The following is a 21344-nucleotide window of genomic DNA, read 5'->3' on the forward strand; positions in this document are numbered from 1 at the left end:
GTTGATGAGCGAGAGCCAGCATGGATTTGTGAAAGGTAGGTCATGCTTGACAAACCTGCTTGAATATTTTGAAGAGGTGACTAAAGTAGTGGACAGGAAAATGTCTATGGATGTTATTTATATGGACTTCCAGAAGGTATTTGATAAAGTCCCAAGTAAGAGACTATTATCATGGAATTGAGGGCAAATTATTGACCTGGTTAGGAAATTGGCTGAGTGGCAGGAGACAGGCAGTAGGGAGAATGGGTAGGTACACAAATTGGCAGGATGTGACTAGTGGTGTCCTGCAGGGATCTGTGTTGGGGCCTCAACTATTCACAATATTTATTAGCGACTTAAATGATGGCATAGAAAGTCATACATCCAAATTTGCCGATGACACAAAGATAGGCGGCATTGTAGGCAGTGTAGATGAAAGCATAACATTACAAAGGGATATTGATAGATTAGGTGAATGGGCAAAACTGTGACAAATGGATTTCAATGTAAGCAAATGTGAGGTCATCCACTTTGGACCTAAAAGGGATAGAACAGGGTACTTTCTAAATGGTGAAAAGCTAAAAGCAGTGGATGTCCAAAGAGACTTGGGGGTTCAGGTACATAGATCATTAAAATGTCATGAACAGGTACAGAAAATAATCAAAAAGGCTAATGGAAGGCTGGCCTTTATATCTAGAGGATTAGAGTACAAGGGAGTAGAAGTTATGCTGCAGCTATACAAAACCCTGGTTGGACCACACCTGGAGTACTGTGAGCAGTTCTGGGCACCACACCTTAGGAAGGATATATTGGCCTTGGAGGGAGTGCAGTGTAGGTTTACCAGAATGATACCCGGACTCCAAGGGTTAAGTTACAAGGAGAGATTACACAAATTAGGATTGTATTCCCTAGAATTTAGAAGGTTAAGGAGTGATCTGATCAAAGTTTTCAGGATATTAAGGGGAACAGATAGGGTAGGTAGAGAGAAACTATTTCCGCTGGTTGGGGAGTCTAGGACAAGGGGGCACAGTCTAAAAATTAGAGCCAGACCTTTCAGGAGTGAAATTAGGAAACACTTCTACACACAAAGGGTGGTAGAAGTTTGGAACTCTCTTCCGCAAACATCAATTGATGCTAGATCAGTTGTTAATTTTAAATCTGAGATTGATAGCTTTTTGTTAACCAAAGGTATTAAGGGATATGGGGCAAAGGCGGGTATATGGAGTTAGGTCGCAGATCAGCCATGATCTCATTGAATGGCGGAACAGGCTCGAGGGTCTGAATGGCCTACCCCTGTTCCTATAAGGGTAAATTTTATTAGTTAGTGCTCCTGCCGTGGAACTTCGGTTAATTTTGTACAATTGAGCATGAGGACAGCACACCTGATTCGCAGCCCTCCTTAATTTCCAATTATTAACTTTAATGACTGGGAATATTGGGCACACTGACCTCTGCTCCCAATACTCTGGTCTGCCCAACTGTTGAGCAAGCGCTGACTTATAATTTACCCCATAGACAGATGGGCAGACAGACAGGCCTCGCCTTCCAGTGTTATGTTTTAACACGCATGAAACTGCAATCAGAACAGTGAGTCATCGGGCCCGCGAGGGATTTATTAAATGGACAAAATCATTTTCTACAATGAAAACATTGTGCAGTTTTATTTTGTGCTAAATACCAACTGTTAAGTAATTGTTATTCAACGTCCACAGCGCAGACTACAATGTTAGTAAAACTTTACTTTGTATTTGGAAACATTACAAAAAGTGGCATTGTATGACTATTAGCAAACAATGAGTCCTTTGTATCTTATGTCCACTGATTTACATTGCACAAGTACTGAACTTAAATGATCTTGACTGGTCTATTTATGATTGTGAATCATGTTCATTCGTTGAGGGCTGTTAGACAGTTAACTACAATACCCTGCTATGGTTTAATAGCTGTTTGGAGAAACAGGAAAAGCAGAGACTTTAGAGAGGAGATAATGATCTCTCTTTGTGATTAATAAAAAATATTTGACTTTTTTTTAAATGTCATGCTTAGCTCACCCCGTTCCTGACGGTAAATGGTAGCATCCAGTGAGATTATAAGATTAGTGTCATTCTCATACTACTACTTCAGCAATAGGGACAAACATGGCTTCAACAACAATGTCTGGAGTGTATCACATCACCACTTTTGTGTGGTATCTTCTTCTCGTTTATATGCTTCTTACCACTCAGTCCGACCACCCACCTGCAGGAGTGTTCTTGTACGCTGGTCAGTGGAAGTACCTCACGTTCCTAAATTTAGTAAGTGCTTCTTCAGTTTTATATGTTTGTGTTAAGTAAGTGTCTATGAAATATGTAAGAGAAAAATGTGGGAAGTTGCCCAGTTCCAAGTGAGATGGATGAAAAACTGTACAGGGCTACTTTTTACAAATGTATTCCCCAGTGTGATTCTTTGCCTGCCAGGAGCTCATGTTGAGAATTTAGCCACAGGGTCTCATGACTTTCCATCCATCAACATTGCCACAGTGAACAGTACTTCTTGAAAGGATTAAAGAATTCTATATTATTGGTTTTGTGGACTAACTAATGTCAAGATTTTATACTAACTGCACTTTAAACCATTCGTTTCAACAGATCTTTTACAGAGGATGCAAGTACCTTATATTAGAGAAAATTTGCACATTTTATGAAACATGAAACTGATTATTACAAAATTCCAAAAGATAGAAACAGTCTCTTGGGAATCACCTAACCTTAGGTTAGTTTCTAACGGTTAGGTATTTGTCAGTTGGGTCAGTGGTAGCTCTTTTGCCTCTAAGCCAGAAGGTTTATAGATTTATGTCAATGGGAATCGGGGGAAAACTCTCCACTGGCTGGAGCCGTACTTACCACAGAGGAAGATGGTTTTAGTTGTTGGAGATCAAGCATCTCAGCCCCAGGACATTGCTGCAGGAGTTCCTCAGGGCAGTGACCTAAGCCCAATCATCTTCAGCTGCTTCATCAATGACCTTCCTTCCATCATAAGGTCAGAAGTGGGGATGTTCGCTGATGATTGAACAGTGTTCAGTTCCATTCGCAACTCCCCAGATAATGAAGCAGTCCATGCCAACATGCAGCAAGACCTGGACGACGTTCAGGCTTGGACTGATAAGTGGCAATTAACATTCGCGCCACACAAGTGCCAGGCAATGACTATCTTCAGCAAGAGAGAGTCTAACCACCTTCCCTTGACATTCAATGGCATTACCATAGCCGAATCCTCCACCATCAACATCCTGGGGCTGACCATTGACCAGAAACTTAACTGGACCAGCCACATAAATACGTGGCTACAAGAGCAGGTCAGAGGCTGGGTATTCTGTGGCGAGTGTCTCACCTCCTGACTCCCCAAAGCCTTAACACCATCTACAAGGCACAAGTCAGGAGTGTGATGGAATACTCTCCACTTGCCTGGATGAGTGCAGCTCCAACAAAACTCAAGAAGCTCAACACCGTCCAGGACAAAGCAGCTCGCTTGATCTGCACCCCATCCACCACCTTAAACATTCACTTCCTCCACCACCGGCGCACCATGGCTACAGTGTGTACCGTCTACAAGATGCACTCCAGCAACTCACCAAGGCTTCTTTGGCAGCACTTCCCAAACCCGCGACTTCTTCCACCTAGGAGGACAAGGGCAGCAGGCACCTGGGAACACAATCAGCTGCAAGTTCCCCTCCAAGTTACAAACCATCCTGACTTGGAAATATATCGCCGTTCCTTCATCGTTGCTGGATCAAAATCCTGGAACTCCCTCCCTAACAGCACTGCGGGAGTACCTTCACCACACAGACTGCAATGGTTCAAGAAGGCAGCTCACCACCACCTTCTCGAGGGCAATTAATGGACAATAAATGCTGGCCTTGCCAGCGACGCCCACATCCCAGGAACAAATAAAAAAACATTCGAGCTCCAGACTTGAACACATAATCTAGGCTGACACTTCAGTGCAATACTGAAGGAGTGCTGCATGTCAGAGGTGCCATCTTTCAGATGAGACATTAAATGGAGGTCCTGCCTCTCTGTTCAGTGGGATATAAAAGATCCCACACCTCTCTTTGAAGCTCTCCTGGTCAACATACATCTCTCAACCAACACTTTGTTTTTCCTTTAACCACATGGAAGCTTTTCAGTTGGCCTCTCTACACTCCACAGACCAGGTAACCTTCTGAACTCTCTATCTGCTTAATTTAGAAATTGCTCAGACTTTAAAACAGATGTTTAATGATTCCCGACATTAAATGAACGCTGTGAGCTCTGAGGTGAATCACTGAGGGGGGAATTGTCTTGGTTTCAGGTGGAAAGGAGGTGGGCATACTTTAGGCCAGTTTTCAAGAAAACAATCAGTCTGTCACTCTCTGCTGTATAATTTACCATAAAAATAACTTTGCTGTAGAAAAAAAAGATTGCTAATCAAAATGCACCTGCAATACTAGGAAATACAGTGAAACCTGTAAATTACAGACACCTTAGGGACTGGCATCAGCTGTCCTCCTTTTGCAGTTTTCCTTATTTTCAAAATGGTCAATGTACTATAATTTTTTTTCCAACAATCTTGAAGAACCAGCTGAGATTATGATCAGCACCTAATCAGCTGCAACAATGCTAAGAATCCCCCTCCACACACCAGCACTCAGCTCTGTGCACTGAACAGGTTTTCAGTCTCAATTCCTGTTTCATTTCAAACCACTCTCACTTGGAACAGAGTGTAATTTCAGTAATGAACTGCGCTTCTCAGTTCTACTTACCAGCATTAGGGCAGTCACAGGCCCAAAAAAAGGGGGCAATGTGATGACAGGTTGTGCTGGTATATTAAGCTTCAAAAGGCAAGTCTTAGAACGGATTGAGAATATTTGGGAGGGAAAATACAACAGGTCACATTAAGTGTAGGAGTGAAACTGCAGTTTTCTGGTTGAGCAGTGAGTCTGCAGGAAGACTGACTTGAGAGCTGGGACTCACAGGCCTGTCAGATCGCTGAGTTGATCAGTAGTGAGCAAGTCCTATATTAAGATCTAGAAAAGCACTGCCAAATCCTGACAGGTTTTAATAATTTTTTAGTATTTAATACAATTTACTTCACTTACCACATAAGCCTCTCCTCATTAAGTGTGAGGCAATAATAAGGGTGATTCTTACTTAAGCGTATAGCTGTGCAAGATGCAATGCATTCACAGAATACAGGCTTGAACCAGATAAGTGACACTCAGTTTTTTTTTAGAATAATCTATTTCCATTATTCAATGAATTATATCGTATTAATGCAATTTTTTCTTCATTAATGGCAGAGGTGTCTGGCCAATTTTAAAAGTTATATTTATTCTCGAGATGTGGACAATACCAGCAAGGGCATAATTAGTGGCCATCACAGAAACCCCACAGTGCAGATAGAAGCCATTTCGGCCCATCGAGCCTGCACCGACACATATCCCACCCGATCCCCGTAACCCCTACACCAACACATATCCCACCCTATCCCTGTAACCCCACGTATTTAATCCCCCTAACACTAAGGGTCAAATTATCATAGCCAATCAACCTAACCCGCACATCTTTGGACTGTGGGAGGAAACCGGAGCACCCGGAGGAAACCCACGCAAACATGGGGAGAATGTGCAAACTCCACACAGACAGTCGCCCGAGGCCGGATTTGAACCCGGGTCCCTGGCGCTGTGAGGCAACAGTGCTAACCACTATACCACCGTGCTGCCGTGAGAAACATGCATAAAGCAGGGGTATATTATTTATTATTTATGAGCTGGGCTATAATATTTATAAAGGGTATTAGGTGGTTTATTGTATGTATAAACAATGTCAGGTGGAGTATTATATGTATAAAGGATATAAGGTGGGGCGCAGTATGTATAAAATGTATAGGGTGGGGTGTCGTATGTATAAAGTGTATCAGGTGGTGTTTGCTTGGGTACTGACCATAATGAAACAGAATGACCTTGGCAGGGGTAGAGGTGGTGTAAGGCAGAAATTAAAGTTCTAGGATTTATTTAAGGCACTTCAAAACTTTTAAATGGGTTGGCAATTTGATACTGGATCTTTATCTCCCCCAACATGATATTTATATTGGGGATATTGGGCAGTTATTGGGTAGGAAACTATTCAAAAGCATCTGGTGAGCATAAAGGCAATGAATACAAAACAACATGGGAGGCAGGTCATGCCAGGGTGATTTAGAGGAATCTATAATAATGTGGGAAGTGGCGGGGTTATTCCAAGCATCAGGTGTCAGCAACATGACTGCTCACTTACTATGTGGCAGGATATTGGAAGACGGACAGAATTCTGGGTTTTGGAAAAATTTAAGCTTGTCTGTTATTCTAGAAAAGTCCTCCACACATGGTCTAAATCTGCCAATTTAGCCAATTGTTAGGGGATGGACCCAATCTAATCATGAGTTGACGTAATTATTCATCACAAAGCCTTCTGCCACATGTGGAATTTAGATCTATGCAGAGAAAGCTTAAAACAACACAGAATCTTCACAAGTAACAACAGAAAATGCGGGAGAAACTCAGCAGGCCAGGCAACATCCGTGGAGAGAAAAAAGAGTTAACGTTTCAGGTCAACCCTTTGTCAAGACTGGAAAAGCACAGGAAATGAAATAGATTAAAAGGTCGGGCTGGGAGAGAACAAATTGGAGTGAAGAGACATTAAGAGGTATTCAAAATGAGACGAGATGGTGATAGGACTAGTGGAGACAAAAGACGGCTCTAGATTAGGCGTGAAATGCGCTGGCAGAATGGGAGACAGCTGCCATGTGGGAGAGAAAAAAAGGGGGGGGAAAGGGCCAAAACAAAGGTGTGGACCCCCTTTTTTTCTCTCCCACATGGCAGCTGTCTCCCATTCTGCCAGCGCATTTCACACCTAATCTAGAGCCGTCTTTTGTCTCCACTAGTCCTATCACCATCTCGTCTCGTTTTGAATGCCTCTTAATGTCTCTTCACTCCTCTTTTGTTCTCTCCCAGCCCGACCTTTTAATTTATTTCATTTCCTGTGCTTTTCCAGTTTTGACAAAGGGTTTAACCCGAAACGTTGACTCTTTTTTCTCTCCACGGATGTTGCCTGGCATGAGTTTTTCCAGCATTTTCTGCTGTTATTTCGGATTTCCAGTATCTGCAGTATTTTGCTACAGAATCTTCACAGGTCTGTTGTGCCATTTTATAATAAGCCTTTGATTGGGATAAAAAGACTTACATTTATATAGCACCTTTCACGACCAACAGACGTCCCAAGTACTTTACAGCAAATGAAGTACTTTTGAAGTGTAGTCACTGTTGTAATGGAAACACAGCAGCCAATTTGCACAGTAAGCTCCCACAAATAGCAATGTGATAATGATCAGATAATCTGTTTTAGTGATGTTGATTGAGGGAAAAATATTGTTATCGTTCAGGAGCAGTATAAAGTGCAACAGGTTCCATGACAGGAGCGAATTGGTGAGTTAAACAAGACGAACTACCTAGCTAGAAAGATTTATTGGCAAAGCATGAGTTACTTTGTCAGCCTTGGCTCAGTGGTAGCACTTTTGCCTCTGAGTCAGAAGACTATGGGCTTAATCCCTACTCCAGAGACTTGAGCACATAATCCAGACTGACACTTCAGTGCAGTACTGAGGGAGTGCTGCACTGTTGGAAGTGTCAAATTTCAGATGAGACATTAAACTGAAGCCCTGCTTGCCCTCTCAAGTGGATGTAAAAGATCCCACAGCACTATTCAAAGAACATAAGAACATAAGAATTAGGAGCAGGAGTAGACCATACGACCCCTCGAGCCGTTCAGTAAGATCATGGCTGATCATCGACCTCAACTCCACTTTCCCGCCCAATCCCCATATCCCTTGATTCCCCTAGAGTCTAAAAATCTATCAATGACTCAGCATCCACAGCCCCTTGGGGTAGAGGATTCCAAAGATTCACAACTCTCTGAGTGAAGAAATTTCTCCTCATCTCAGTCTTAAATGGCCTACCCCTTATCCTGAGACTATGCCCTCTAGTTCTAGACACTCCAGCCAGTGGAAACAACCTCTCTGCATCTACCCTGTCAATCCCCTTCAGAATCTTGTATGTTTCAGTGAGATCACCTCTCATTCTTCTAAACTCCAGAGAGTATAGGCCCAATCTACTTAATCTCTCATCATAGGACAGCCCTCCCATCCCAGGAATCAATCTAGTGAACCTTTGTTGCTCTGCCTCCAAGGCAAGTATATCCTTCCTTAGATAAGGAGACCAAAACTGTGCACAGTACTCCAGGTGTGGTCTTCCATCCCCTCAGACGGGGTTGCATTTGAGCCCCTTTCCCAGCAGTGAAGGCCAGTACCTAATCCACTGTGCCACTCAGGCCCCTGGATCACAATACTTGACACTGAGAAATAACCACTAAATCTGACTTTGACATTATGTTTTGCATGTTTAACAATAACTTTGTAGAACCAAGTTTGTTAGATTTCCAAATCTAATGAGACACTTAGCATAAACTGTTATTTAATATTGAGAGAGCTACAGCTGTATTTACAATGTGGGGATGTGAAGGTGATGTAATACCTTACTAGCTTCATTATTTTCCTCTCCTATTGGTGTTACCGAGTGGACGCTTGGCTTTGCGGTGCTGGCTGGTTTCCCACAGGTGCAGGGCATCATCAACTGTACACATGTGGCCATCAAGGCACCCTCAGATCACCCAGGAGTCATAGAGTCATAGAGTTATACAGCACAGAAAGAGGCCCTTCGGCCCATCGTGTCTGCGCCAACCATCAATCCCTGTCCAGTCTAATCCCATTTTCCAGCATTTGGTCCATAGCCTTGTATGCAATGGCATTTCAAGTGCTCATCCAAATGCTTCTTGAATGTTATGAGGGTTCCTGCCTCTACCACCCTTTCAGGCAGTGAGTTCCAGATTCCAACCACCCTCTGGGTGAAAAAGTTCCTCCTCAAATCCCCTCCAAACCTCCTGCCCCTTACCTTGAATCTATGCCCCCTTGTTATTGACCCCCCTACTAAGGGGAAAAGTTCCTCTTTATCTACCCTATCTATGCCCCTCATCATTTTGTACACCTCAATCAGGTCCCCCCTCAGCCTTCTTTGCTCCAAGGAAAACAACCCCAGCCTGTTTAGTCTTTCTTCATAGCTGAGGCGCTCCATCCCAGGTAACATCCTGGTGAATCTTCTCTGCACCCTCTCCAAAGCAATCACATCCTTCCTATAGTGAGGCGACCAGAACTGCACACAGTACTCCAGCTGTGGCCTCACAAGCGTTTTGTACAGCTCCATCATAACCTCCCTGCTCTTATGTTCTATGCCTCGGCTAATGAAGGCAAGTATCCCATATGCCTTTTTAACCACCTTATCTACCTGTTCCGCTGCCTTCAGGGATCTATGTACATGTACACCAAGGTCCCTCTGACCCTCTGTACTTCCTAGGGTCCTACCACTCATTGTGTATTCCCTTGCCTTATTTGTCCGTCCAAAATGCATCACCTCGCACTTTTCAGGGTTAAATTCCATTTGCCACTTTTCCGCCCATCTGACCAACCCGTTTATATCGTCCTGTAGCCTGAGGCTTTCCTCCTCGCAATTTACCACCCCACCAATTTTCGTGTCATCTGCAAACTTACTGATCATACCTTTTACATTCTCATCCAAATCATTTATGTAGATCACAAAGAGCTAGGGTCCCAGCACCGATCCCTGAGGTACCCCACTGGACACAGGCTTCCAGTCACAAAAGCAACCTTCGACCATCACCCTCTGCCTCCTGCCATTCAGCCAGTTTAGGATCCAACGCGCCAAGGCACCCTGGATCCCATGGGCTCTTACCTTCTTGACCAGTCTCCTATGCGGGACTTTGTCAAAAGCTTTACTGAAATCCATGTAAACCACATCCACAGCATTTCCCTCATCCACACACCTAGTCACCCCCTCGAAAAATTCAATCAGATTGGTCAGACATGATTTACCCTTGACAAAGCCATGCTGACTATCCCCGATTAATCCTTGCCTCTCCAAGTGGAGACTAATTTTGTCCCTCAGAATTTTTTCCAATAATTTCCCTACCACAGATGTTAAACTCACTGGCCTGTAATTCCCTGGTTTATCCCTGCTACCCTTCTTGAATAATGGTACTATGTTAGCTGTTCTCCAGTCCTCTGGTACATCCCCTGTGGCCAGAGAGGTTCTGAAAATTTGTGTCAGAGCCCCTGCAATCTCCTCCTTTGCCTCACACAACAGCCTGGGATACATCTCGTCCGGGCCTGGGGATTTATCCACTTTTTGGCCTGCTAAAACCGCTAGTACCTCCTCCCTCTCGATGCTAATATGTTCAAGTATGTCACAGTCCCCTTGCCCGATTTCTATGTCTACATCATCTTTCTCCATAGTGAACACAGATGCAAAAAATTCATTTAAAACCCCGCCTACATCATCTGGCTCTACACACAGATTGCCACTTTGGTCCCTAATGGGCCCTACCCTTTCCCTGGTTATCCTCTTGCCCTTAATATACTTATAAAACATCTTAGGATTTTCCTTTATTTTGCTCGCCAGTGTTATTTCATGGCCCCTCCTCGCCCTCCTAATTTCTTTTTTAAGTATGCCCCTGCACTTTTTATACTCCTCTAGGGCGTCCTCCGTCTTTAGTCTTTTGTAACTGCCAAAAGCCCCCCTTTTTTTCCTAATGCATTTTTGTATATCCCTTGTCATCCAAGGTTCCCTTTGCTTGTTGGTCCCACCCTTGACCTTTATGGGAACATGTTGCCATTGTACTCTCTCTATTTCCCTTCTGAAAGTCTCCCACTGCTTTGATGTGGATTTTCCTATAAGTAGCTGCTCCCAGTCCACTTTGACCAGATCCTGCCTTATCATATTAAAATCGGCCTTTCCCCAATTTAGAACCCTTACCTCCGGGCCGTCTTTGTCTTTTTCCATGACCACCTTAAATCTCACCGAATTATGGTCACTGTCGCCAAAATGCTCTCCTACTGACACTTCCACCACTTGCCCGGCTACATTCCCTAGAATTAGGTCCAGTACCGCCCCCTCTCTTGTAGGACTTTCTACATGTTGGCTCAAAAAGCTCTCCTGGATGCACTTTAAGAATTCTGCACCCTCTAAGCCTTTCACACTCTGACTATCCCAATTAATATTGGGGAAGTTGAAATCCCCCACTATTATTACCCTATTATTTTCGCACTTCTCTGAGATTTGCCTACATATCTGTTCCTCTATCTCCCCCTGACTGTTCGGGGGCCTATAGTACACTCCCAGCAAAGTGCTTGCCCCCTTTTTGTTTTTAAGTTCTACCCATATGGCCTCATTAGAGGAACCCGCTAATATATCATCCCTCCTTACAGCAGTAATTGATTCCTTAATTAATATTGCAACACCCCCTCCCCTTTTACACCCCCCTCTGTCTCGCCTGAAGATTCTATACCCCGGAATATTGAGCTGCCAGTCCTGACCCTCCCTCAACCATGTCTCCGTGATAGCAACAATATCGTACTCCCATGTGTTCAGCAACAACTTCAGTTCATCCACTTTATTTGCAAGACTCCTTGCATTAAAATAAATGCCTTCCAGCCTTGCCATATTCCCTTTTGCCTTCATATATTTGCTCTGCCTTCCCAGCTGACTTGTTTTTTCCTCTGTATTTGGCTGTAACTCACCCCCTACTATAGTTCCACTCTGTATCCCATCCCCCTGCCAAGTTAGTTTAAACCCCCCCCAGCAGTGCTAGCAAACCTTCCCGCAAGGATATTGGTCCCCCTCTGGTTCAGGTGTAAACCGTCCGATTTGTACAAGTCCCACCTTTCCCAGAAGCAGACCCAGTGATCCAGGAAACTAAAGCCCTCCCTCCTGCACCATCCCTTTAGCCACGCATTCATCTGTTCTATCTTCCTATTCCTATACTCACTAGCACGTGGCACCGGGAGTAATCCAGAGATTACAACCTTTGAGGTCCTGCTCTTTAATCTTCCACCTAGCTCCTTAAATTCTTGCTGCAGGACCTCATCCCTCTTTTTACCTATGTCGTTGGTACCAATGTGGACCACGACCTCTGGCTGTTCACCCTCCCCCTCCAGAATGCCCTGCAGCCGCTCAGTGACATCCTTGACCCTGGCACCAGGGAGGCAACAAACCATCCTGGATTCACGTCTACGGCCACAGAAACGCCTATCTGTTCCCCTTAGTATAGAATCCCCTACCACTATTGCTCTCCCACTCTTTTTCCTCCCTTCCTGGGCAGCAGGAGCACCCCCAGTGCCAGGAAGTTGGCTGCTGCTGCCTTCCCCTGGTGAGTCATCCCCCTCAACAGTATCCAAAGCGGTATACTTGTTTGAGAGGGGAATGGTCACAGGGGTGTCCTGCACTACCTGCCTGCTTCTATTGCTCCGCCTGGTGGTCACCCATTTCCTTTCTTCCTGTGCAGCCCTACCCTGTGGTGTGACCAACTCACTAAACGTGTTATCCACGACCCTCTCAGCATCGTGAATGCTCAACAACCCATCCACCCGCAGCTCCAGTGTCTCAATGCGGTCTGCTAGTAGCTGCAGATGGATGTATCTCTGGCACACGTGGTCATCAGGGGCACCGGCAGTGTCCCCGAATTCCCACATAGAGCAAGAGGAGCATATCACGGGGCTGGGCTCTCCTGGCATGACCTTCCCTTTAATTAATTTAAATTAATTTACTATCACCAATTAAAGATATCTCTAAGGCGCTTGTATAGTCTACCAACAGTCCCTGCTATACCAGAAAAGACCCTAGTAACTATAAACTACAGAGTTAAAGTTTAAAAAAGAGAAATACTCACCAACCAATCACTTACTTGCTCCCTGGTGACGTCACACTCTGATTACATTTTACCTCTCTCCCCGCTGCTGAGTTGGTGTGCCTCGCTGGTCGCTGGTTTTTGTACCGGGCTCCTCCTCACTGCTCCTCCCTGCTCCGAGTGTTCTCGGGCCTCGCTGGTCGCCGGTTTTTGTACCGGGCTCCTCCTCGCTGCTCCTCCCTGCTCCGAGTGTTCTCGGGCCTCGCTGGTCGCCGGTTTTTGTACCGGGCTCCTCCTCGCTGCTCCTCCCTGCTCCGAGTGGTCTCGGGCCTCGCTGGTCGCCGGTTTTTGTACCGGGCTCCTCCTCGCTGCTCCTCCCTGCTCCGAGTGTTCTCGGGCCTCGCTGGTCGCCGGTTTTTGTACCGGGCTCCTCCTCGCTGCTCCTCCCTGCTCCGAGTGTTCTCGGGCCTCGCTGGTCGCCGGTTTTTGTACCGGGCTCCTCCTCGCTGCTCCTCCCTGCTCCGAGTGTTCTCGGGCCTCGCTGGTCGCCGGTTTTTGTACCGGGCTCCTCCTCGCTGCTCCTCCCTGCTCCGAGTGGTCTCGGGCCTCGCTGGTCGCCGGTTTTTGTACCGGGCTCCTCCTCGCTGCTCCTCCCTGCTCCGAGTGTTCTCGGGCCTCGCTGGTCGCCGGTTTTTGTACCGGGCTCCTCCTCGCTGCTCCTCCCTGCTCCGAGTGGTCTCGGGCCTCGCTGGTCGCCGGTTTTTGTACCGGGCTCCTCCTCGCTGTGTTTGTGAATCTTAAGGCTTCCATTCCCTCAATGTGCAGCTCGTCTGCAACCACAAAAAGATGATTATGCATGTATGTATGTGCCAGATTCCCAGGGAGCTGTTATGACTCTATCATCGTGCACCAGTCCAGCCTTCCTCAGCTCTTCGCACCTCCAACCAGACTTAGCGACTGCTTGGAGACAAGTACTATCCACTGAAGACGTGACTAATGACACCCTTGAGGAGACCAAGCAATGAGGCCGAGGAGCACTATAATGAAAGCCACATACTGAAGATGCACTTCAGATGCCGTGACAGATCTGGAGGAGCCCTTCAGTACGCACCAGCCAGAGTCTCCAGAATCATCGTCGTTTACTGCGCGCTGCACAACATAGCACAGCAGCGAGGATTGGAGCTGCAGGAGGAGCAAGGCACAGAGCGCACAGCCTCTTTGGAGGAGGAGGAGCAGGTGGAACACGGGGAGGAGGAGGAGCCTGAGGTGGAGATGGCACCAGCAGCGGTGCACATTGCTGCCCGAGAGGCCCTCATAATGGCACGATTTAGTTAAGTTGCACCAATGCACCCATCTGGCTCCCAGATGCTGTACCAAGTCCCCCATCAGCCCCCCGCCCCCCGGCCACCAGCACCACAAAGCAGTCCTAAAATGACCAAACCATTCCTGTCACACACACACATCCTTTGCTCGAGGTTAATCAATGTCTCACCATTCAGTTCAAGTGACAAGACCACTTCCTAGGTAGCTGGCAAAAATGGACAAGATGGGAAAGTGATGCAAAGAAATAAATTTATGTGGGCCATAAATAGAACTGAAGCTTAACACTAATGTTTTGACAAACAGCCATTTGCATACCCTTGTGCATCTACGATTGTGTCATTTTTCTTTTCCGAGTGCTTCTACAAAGTGTAACCCCTTGTAGCCTCAGCAGAGGTAAAGGCAGGCTGCTCACTTCCCTGCTGCAACTTCTTCGACACTTGTGAGGGCCCCACAAAAGACCGCTCCTCCTGCAACTGTGCAGGGGCAGACTTGGCCATCGGGATCCGAGGCAGCATGTGGGAGTCTGACTGAGGGGGTGGCAACGGGGGAGAAATGTGAGTGCTTTGAGAAGAGCCCCCACTTCCATGTCTCCTCTCACCATCATCCCTCTCATGGGCCACCCACACTTCCCTGCTAGCAAAGAGCTGGACAGCACCTTGCTGCACATCAGTGCGGCGATGCATGCCCAAGTCTACGTTGGTATCCTTTCTAGAGATGAGTTCAGTAAGAGTCTGCAATCTGTTGTTCACAGCAAGCATGTTCTCGTTTAATTGGCGCATTTGCTGTTCCATGCAGGTGGTCATCCTTTCCATGGAACAGCACATCGTCGCCATCACCTGCGATATAGTGGAGCTCATGTTGGAGATGGACTCTTCCATTCTCAGTACAGTTGCACACATCACAGCTGGAAAAGCCAGAGCCTCACACATTTGTTGCTGCTTTTCCAAGATCAACCTCTGTCGATGGCCCCCGAGTTTCAGCATCTGTACGCAGCTGAGCAGAGCTGGGAGAGCCCTGTGGCCTCCGGCGAGGACTTTCCACTGCTGCCCCTGTCAACACCATCTGCTCTTGCTCACCTGTGAGGTGTGAGACACCAGGTGACAACACTACTCTATGCCTCACAGGACCCACCGAGGTGTGCGTAACTGCGCTGGTGCTGGGTGCGCATGGGTCTGCTGACGGTGCATCCTCAGAGAGTGGAGCTTCCTCTGAGGAGTTGTCTTCCTCCTCCGGCTGGACAGTGGTGAGGGGGTCACTTGATGGACCTATGGGAGAGTAAAGACATGAATTAGAAGTCTTATGATAAGAATGTGTAATGTTACCATTATGCACATGATGATATTTCACTGGCTGCTGACATCAGTTACCATGAGTGACTGTTGTATGCCTTGTGGGATATTTAATTCTGTCACCAGATTGCTGGGAGATCCCGCTCTCTCTGTCTCCCACTGCCAGCAACTCTGTCCCCCCACTTAATTCCAGCACCTCCTCCTCTGCTGGCATCAGAGTCATGTATATTGGAGGGCCATCTCCGGTTTTTGTCTTTCTCTGTTGTTCTGCACTCTCTTCTCCTGCAAGGAGGGAAAGAGAGAGCATTGAGTGAGAGTGATGGAATGTGTGTAAGGGATGGATGGGCTACATCTGTAGAGGGTGACTATGAGGGACTGGCATGACTCCTTCTGTGGCATTACTTTCTATGCTTGCATTAGGCTGAGAGGGAGTGTCATTGGTGGTTAGTCAGATTGGGATGCTAGTAGGTGCATAGACAGTGAGGGATGAGTGCACCTGCAAGGTAGGTTGCTGTGCAGGAGTAGGCTTGAGAAGGCAGAGTGATGGGGTTGGGGTGACACACGCATCAGGATGTAGTTGGCATTGTACTCACCTTTCCTGACCTCTTGAGATAATTGAATCTCTTCTGACCCTTTATCCAGGAGCGGCTGACAACACCCCTGCTGCAAATTTCTTGGGCGACCTCTAGCCATGCCCTCTTGGTATCACTGGCTGGTCTCTTTCTGCCGTTACCAATGAATAGGACCTCCCCCCATGCTCTGACTCCAGGGAGGAATCCAAAAACCTGGGCGCAGCCTTCTGGCGCTGAGACTGCATCGTTCCTTGCACCCTCACACTCAAAGTCTTGGATGGATAAGCATAGGCACCTCTGAGCCTCCTACAACAACCTTCGACTGTGATGTGTGCAAGGCTCCTTTAAATAGCTGAGCTGAAGGCGAGTCATCGGTGATGTCATCAGACCCGCTCCAGTTAATTGGCCGGGAAACCCGCATGACTCATTCAATTGATCTAATTCAGTTAAACGCGGATGAAAACTTTGTGATGGCGACCCACTACACGGCTCCCACACACCCGACCTGACTCAAAGGTAAAAATTCAGCCTTGTGTGTCAGAGTACTTATCTGACATCCTGTCTTGGATGACCTGCAAATTTCCACCAGTTAAATGCTGGGAAGACCAAAGCCATTGTCTTCAGCCCTGCCACAAACTCCATACTCGCGCCGTTCATTCCATCCCCCTCCCCACTTTGATATTTGATATATATTAATGACCTGGACTTGGGTGTACAGGGCATAATTTCAAAGTTTGCAGATGACATGAAAGTTGGAAAAGTAGTAAACAGTGAGGTGGATAGTAATAGACTTCAGGAGGACATAGACAGACTGATGAAATGGGCAGTCACATGGCAGATGAAAATTAATACAGAGAAGTCTGAAGTGATGCATTTTGGTAGGAAGAATGAGGAGAGGCAATATAAACTAAATGGTACAATTTTAAAGGGGGTGCAGGAACACAGAGACCTGGGGGTTTATGTACACAAATCTTTGAAGGTGGCAGGACAAGTTGAGAAGGCTTTAAAAAAGCAAACAGGGTCATTGACTTTATAAATTGAGGCATAGAGTACAAAAGCAAGGAAGTTAAGCTAAACATTTATAAATCACTGCTTAGGCCTCAGCTGGTGTATTGTGTCCAATTCTGGGCACCACACTTTAGGAAAGACTTCAAGGCTTTGGAGAGGATGCAGATGAGATATACTCAAATGGTACCGGGGATGAGGGACTTCAGTTTCATAGAGACTAGAGAAGCTGGGATTGTTCTCTTTAGAGCCGAGAAGGTTAAGGGGAGATTTAATAGAGGCATTCAAAATCATGAAGGGTTTTGATAGAGTAAATATAGAGAAACTGTTTCCAGTGACAGAAGGGTCAGTAATCAGAGGACACAGATTTAAGGCAATTGACAAAAGAGCCAGAGGTGAGATGAGGAGAATTATTTTTACACAACGAGTTGTTATGATCTGGAATGCACTGCCTGAAAGGGTGATGGAAGCAGATTCAATGCTTACTTTCAAATTGGAATTGGATAAATGCTTGGAGGGGAGAAAATTGCAGGGCTATGGGGAAAGAGCAGGGGAGTGGGACTAATTGGATAGCTCTTTAAAAGAACCAGCACAGGTATGGTGGGCCAAATGGCCTCCTTCTTTGCTGTAAGATTCTATAGCCGCTAAATTTGATAGCCCCCGACAACGGGCACGAGGATCATGATGTGCAATTAACCCGCGCCCATTGATTGTAACGCAGGCAGCACGCCAACTTCGTGCTGCCTGCTGATTTAAATGATTGCAGCCAGCACTAACCGCACTGTTCATTGGCTGGACGCATCAGCAGGGGGACAATATTGTAGAGGCTAGCACAAGATAAAGCTAGCCTGCACCTCTTAAAGGGGAGGTACATTATGATTGGAGCAGGTGCTGGCTGTCGTGATTGAAGAGATTCCAATCTGTGAAAGAACAGGGGAGAGAACGGGCTCCAAGGTTTACGGACGCTGCACTGGAGGTCTTGTTGGAGGAGGTGGAAAGTAGGAGAGATGTCCTGTATCCGCAGGAGGGAAGTATGCCCTCCAGACAAATTATCAAAAGGCAGTGGGAGCAGATAGCTGTGGAGGTCAATGCCAGCAGTCATTCCCCGAGGATCTGGATGCAGTGCCACAAGAAGTTCAATGACCTCACACAAGTGGTCAAGGTCAGTGAATGCATCTTCAAATGCCATATCCTACCAACTGCACCACTAGCCTCACACATTCCTCAATTCACCACACCCCCATCACTCACCTACCAACAACCTCTATCAATCAGGACTCATACCTCACATTCATATGCTTCACCTCACTCTCACACACTTAGCACTGCTGCAAGCTTCACACCCACAGTCACAGTTTGCACACACTGCTAGCTATTCAAACATGACAGCCACATCAGCCAAACATATTGCACCACACTCACTGACACACTTCCCTTTCTCTTGCAGGACAGGCTGGCTCACAACCGGAGACAGCAGGTATTATGTCCGTGTATAATTGAGACACGGACTGCAGGAGTGGATTATAACAAGTCTTTACTGAATGGAGACAACCTGGAAACTGAAACTCCAGAAGCCTGCTAGGGCCTTTTATACAGGGGTGGTCACTGCCGGTACTGCAGTCTGAGACCAGTTATTCCCTTAAAGGTACATACACAACAGCAGGGACTACCCATTTGTGGACAGGCATGCCTGCATGGAGGAGACGGTGCTGGCCCTTATTGGAATGGAAATTGCTGAGCCCATGGCCAGCAACAGGGCTGAATCAATTGAAGATGACGCTATCCTCATACCTAATCATCCTTCTCGCATCCCATTTCCTCGTCACCCTACAATTTCTTCTGACTTACAAGCTGCAGATGGTGTAAGCATGCACCTCTTGCATTACCCCCTCCCCTCATCACAACCTTACCCTTGTGCCTTTCTGCTTTCAGATACCCAAGAAGTTCCACCTGGCCAGGCAGTGGAGGAACAGCAAGAAGACAGTGATTCAGAGACAAACTATCACCCGATTTCACACTCACAGCCACCAGCTCAGATACTGACACTGTGCGTAATTTAGAGGATAACATAGAGGTGGGATCTGCACATGGTGAGACACCGGGCACAAGCAGCCTGCAGCCGGAGCAGGGGGAATGGATAGCGCAGGTGTCAGCTCACCAGAGGGCGAGGTCACACACAAGTTCTGCTGCACAGGACTCAGATGAGGACTTTGATGGGGCGGCCTACAAAAGAAAGGTGATGGCTGTGCACAATGAAATGCTTGATGCATTGGGAAGCCTGCCAGAAAGCCTGCGTGCAATGTCAAGAGGCATGGAGGAGTCCAGTATCAACTTGGCACAGGGCTTTGTGCAGAGCTTGGAGCCCATCCTTTCCAGCATGGAAGTGGTGGCCAACTCCATCAACACACTTGTCGACCCAACTATGATGCAGCATCTGATGGCTGATGTCTCTGCTTCCATTGCAGCACAAACAGCAGCCACCCAATGTCTGAGTGCAGCAGTGGAAGCACAGACTGCTGCCATCATGGCTGTGGATTGCAGTGTTGAAAGGGGCTTGCAGGGTGTCACAGCAGTCCAGCAACCTGTCCTCCAACAGATTACTAGGATTGCTGAGGTGCAGCCCCGGGGGAGTGGCAATGGCTCCATGGAGCACAAACCTGCTGTCCTCTCTCAGGATGACAGCATTCGTCCTCCCACCACTGCTACTGCACCAGTGCCCTTGCTGTTGCCTGTCAGCCAGTCCAGACTGCTGCCACCCATGCCGAGATGGTGCAGTCCGCAGCTGGGCCTTTTAGGCCCAGGCTGCTCGAGGTCGTCCTCCAAGGCTGTCTGCAGTCTCGCCCACTGAAAGTCAGCAGCCTTTCACCAGCCATGCTGCAGCCACTGGGTAGCACTGTATAGGGACACTAGGACAGGCAAAGGCACACGGAATGCACAAGGGTGATTAGTTGACTTTTGTATGCAATATGGCATGATTTCATTTATAAATTTGGTTTGGAATGTTTATTTAGTGGTGGCTTTTATTTTTACATTATGGCAAGCAGACACTGTGATGGTCAGTGACAGAGGGAAGGTAAGGTGTGGGACTGTTGGTGAATGGGGAATTGGAGTTGCGGTTACCGGTATCGCACTTGGATGAGTTCTTTACAGACAGCCCGGGCAGAAAGGGACTGTTTAGGTCTCCTCCTTCCTCACCTCCACCTCCTCCTCATGCCCCTGCACCTCAGCTGGTCGACATATAGCTGGTGGCAAGGGCTGTACCCTCATGATGGCGAGGTTGGGCAGCATGCAGCAGACCACCACGAATCTTGACACCCACTCTGCTGAATACTGCAGGGTTCCTCCAGAGCAGTCCAGGCAGTGGAAGCGTTGTTTCTGCACTCCAGTGCTCTGCTCTATCACATTTCATGTGACAGCAGGGCTTTCATTGTATGCATGCTGCACACATGTGCATGGATTGTGCACCAGAGTCATGAGCCATGTCATCAGCGGATAGCTTTTGTCGCTCGGTAGCCACCCTTTGGTTTGTCGTGGTGGCTAAAATGCAACTGGCACAGCGGACTGTCACAGAATGAAGGCATCATGACTGCTGCCAGGATACTGGGCATTGACCTGCATGATTTGCTGCCTATGGTCGCACACCAGCTGGACGTTGAGGAAGTGGAATCCCTTTCAGTTCCGGTACCTTGCAAAGTTGACATGCAGCACCCACAAAGCGATGAGCATGCAATCAATGGCACCCTGCGCCATGGGGAAGCCTGTAATCCTAGTGAAGCCGCGTGCTCGCTCCGCTTGCTGGTCTCTGGCAAAAGAGACTGAAATGTATTCAGCTCGCTTGGAATAGAGAGCCTCAGTGACCTCCCTTACACAACAGTGGACTACAAACTACGAGATGTTGCTAATATCTCCAGCTCCAGCTTGGAAGGAGCCAGATGCATAAAAGTTCATAGCCAAGGCCACCTTCACAGCCACTGGCAATGTGGTCCTGGCCCTGCTCTGAGTTTGGAGTTATGGTTGCAGCAGGTGACAGATTTCAGTGAGAACGTCCTTACTGAAGTGCAGACATCTCAAACATTGTTCCTCGCTGAGGTTCAGGTAGGAGAATTGCTCCCTGAATACCCTGGGTGGATATGGCCTCCTGCTGAGAGCCCTTCTCCTCCCTCTTCCAGCAGCTTGCCTTGCTCTACGTGGCCTCTGTTCATTCTCCAAGTCATGCTGTATTCCAAGGGAAATGCCTACTAGTGCACCCATGTCTGGCAGCAAGTGACTTGTGCAAAATCCTTGAAGTCAGGAAAAAGTCCTTCAGCAGCTGCAACACCACGCCCTGTAGACTTTTGTAACTTGAAACAACTATAGAAAGCACCAAACAC

The 21344-nt window shown here is 47.1% G+C and overlaps 1 protein-coding gene across 2 annotated transcripts in view; it reads left to right on the top strand.

The window, feature by feature from the left end:
• Window positions 1–2114: 2114 nt before the first annotated feature.
• LOC147117647 (androgen-dependent TFPI-regulating protein-like) overlaps window positions 2115–21344 on the top strand; it is a 224877-nt gene continuing 205647 nt past the window's right edge. For both annotated transcript variants that reach the window (XM_085988807.1, XM_085988806.1), the window contains exon 1: window positions 2115–2273. In XM_085988807.1, the coding sequence (XP_085844933.1) occupies window positions 2118–2273 (156 nt within the window). In that variant the 5' untranslated portion in view covers window positions 2115–2117. The remainder of the gene's footprint in view (window positions 2274–21344) is intronic.

This window comes from Somniosus microcephalus, chromosome 5 (genome assembly GCF_052327205.1).
Source record: "Somniosus microcephalus isolate GS21.2 chromosome 5, FLI_Smic_1.0, whole genome shotgun sequence".
NCBI lineage: Eukaryota > Metazoa > Chordata > Chondrichthyes > Squaliformes > Somniosidae > Somniosus > Somniosus microcephalus.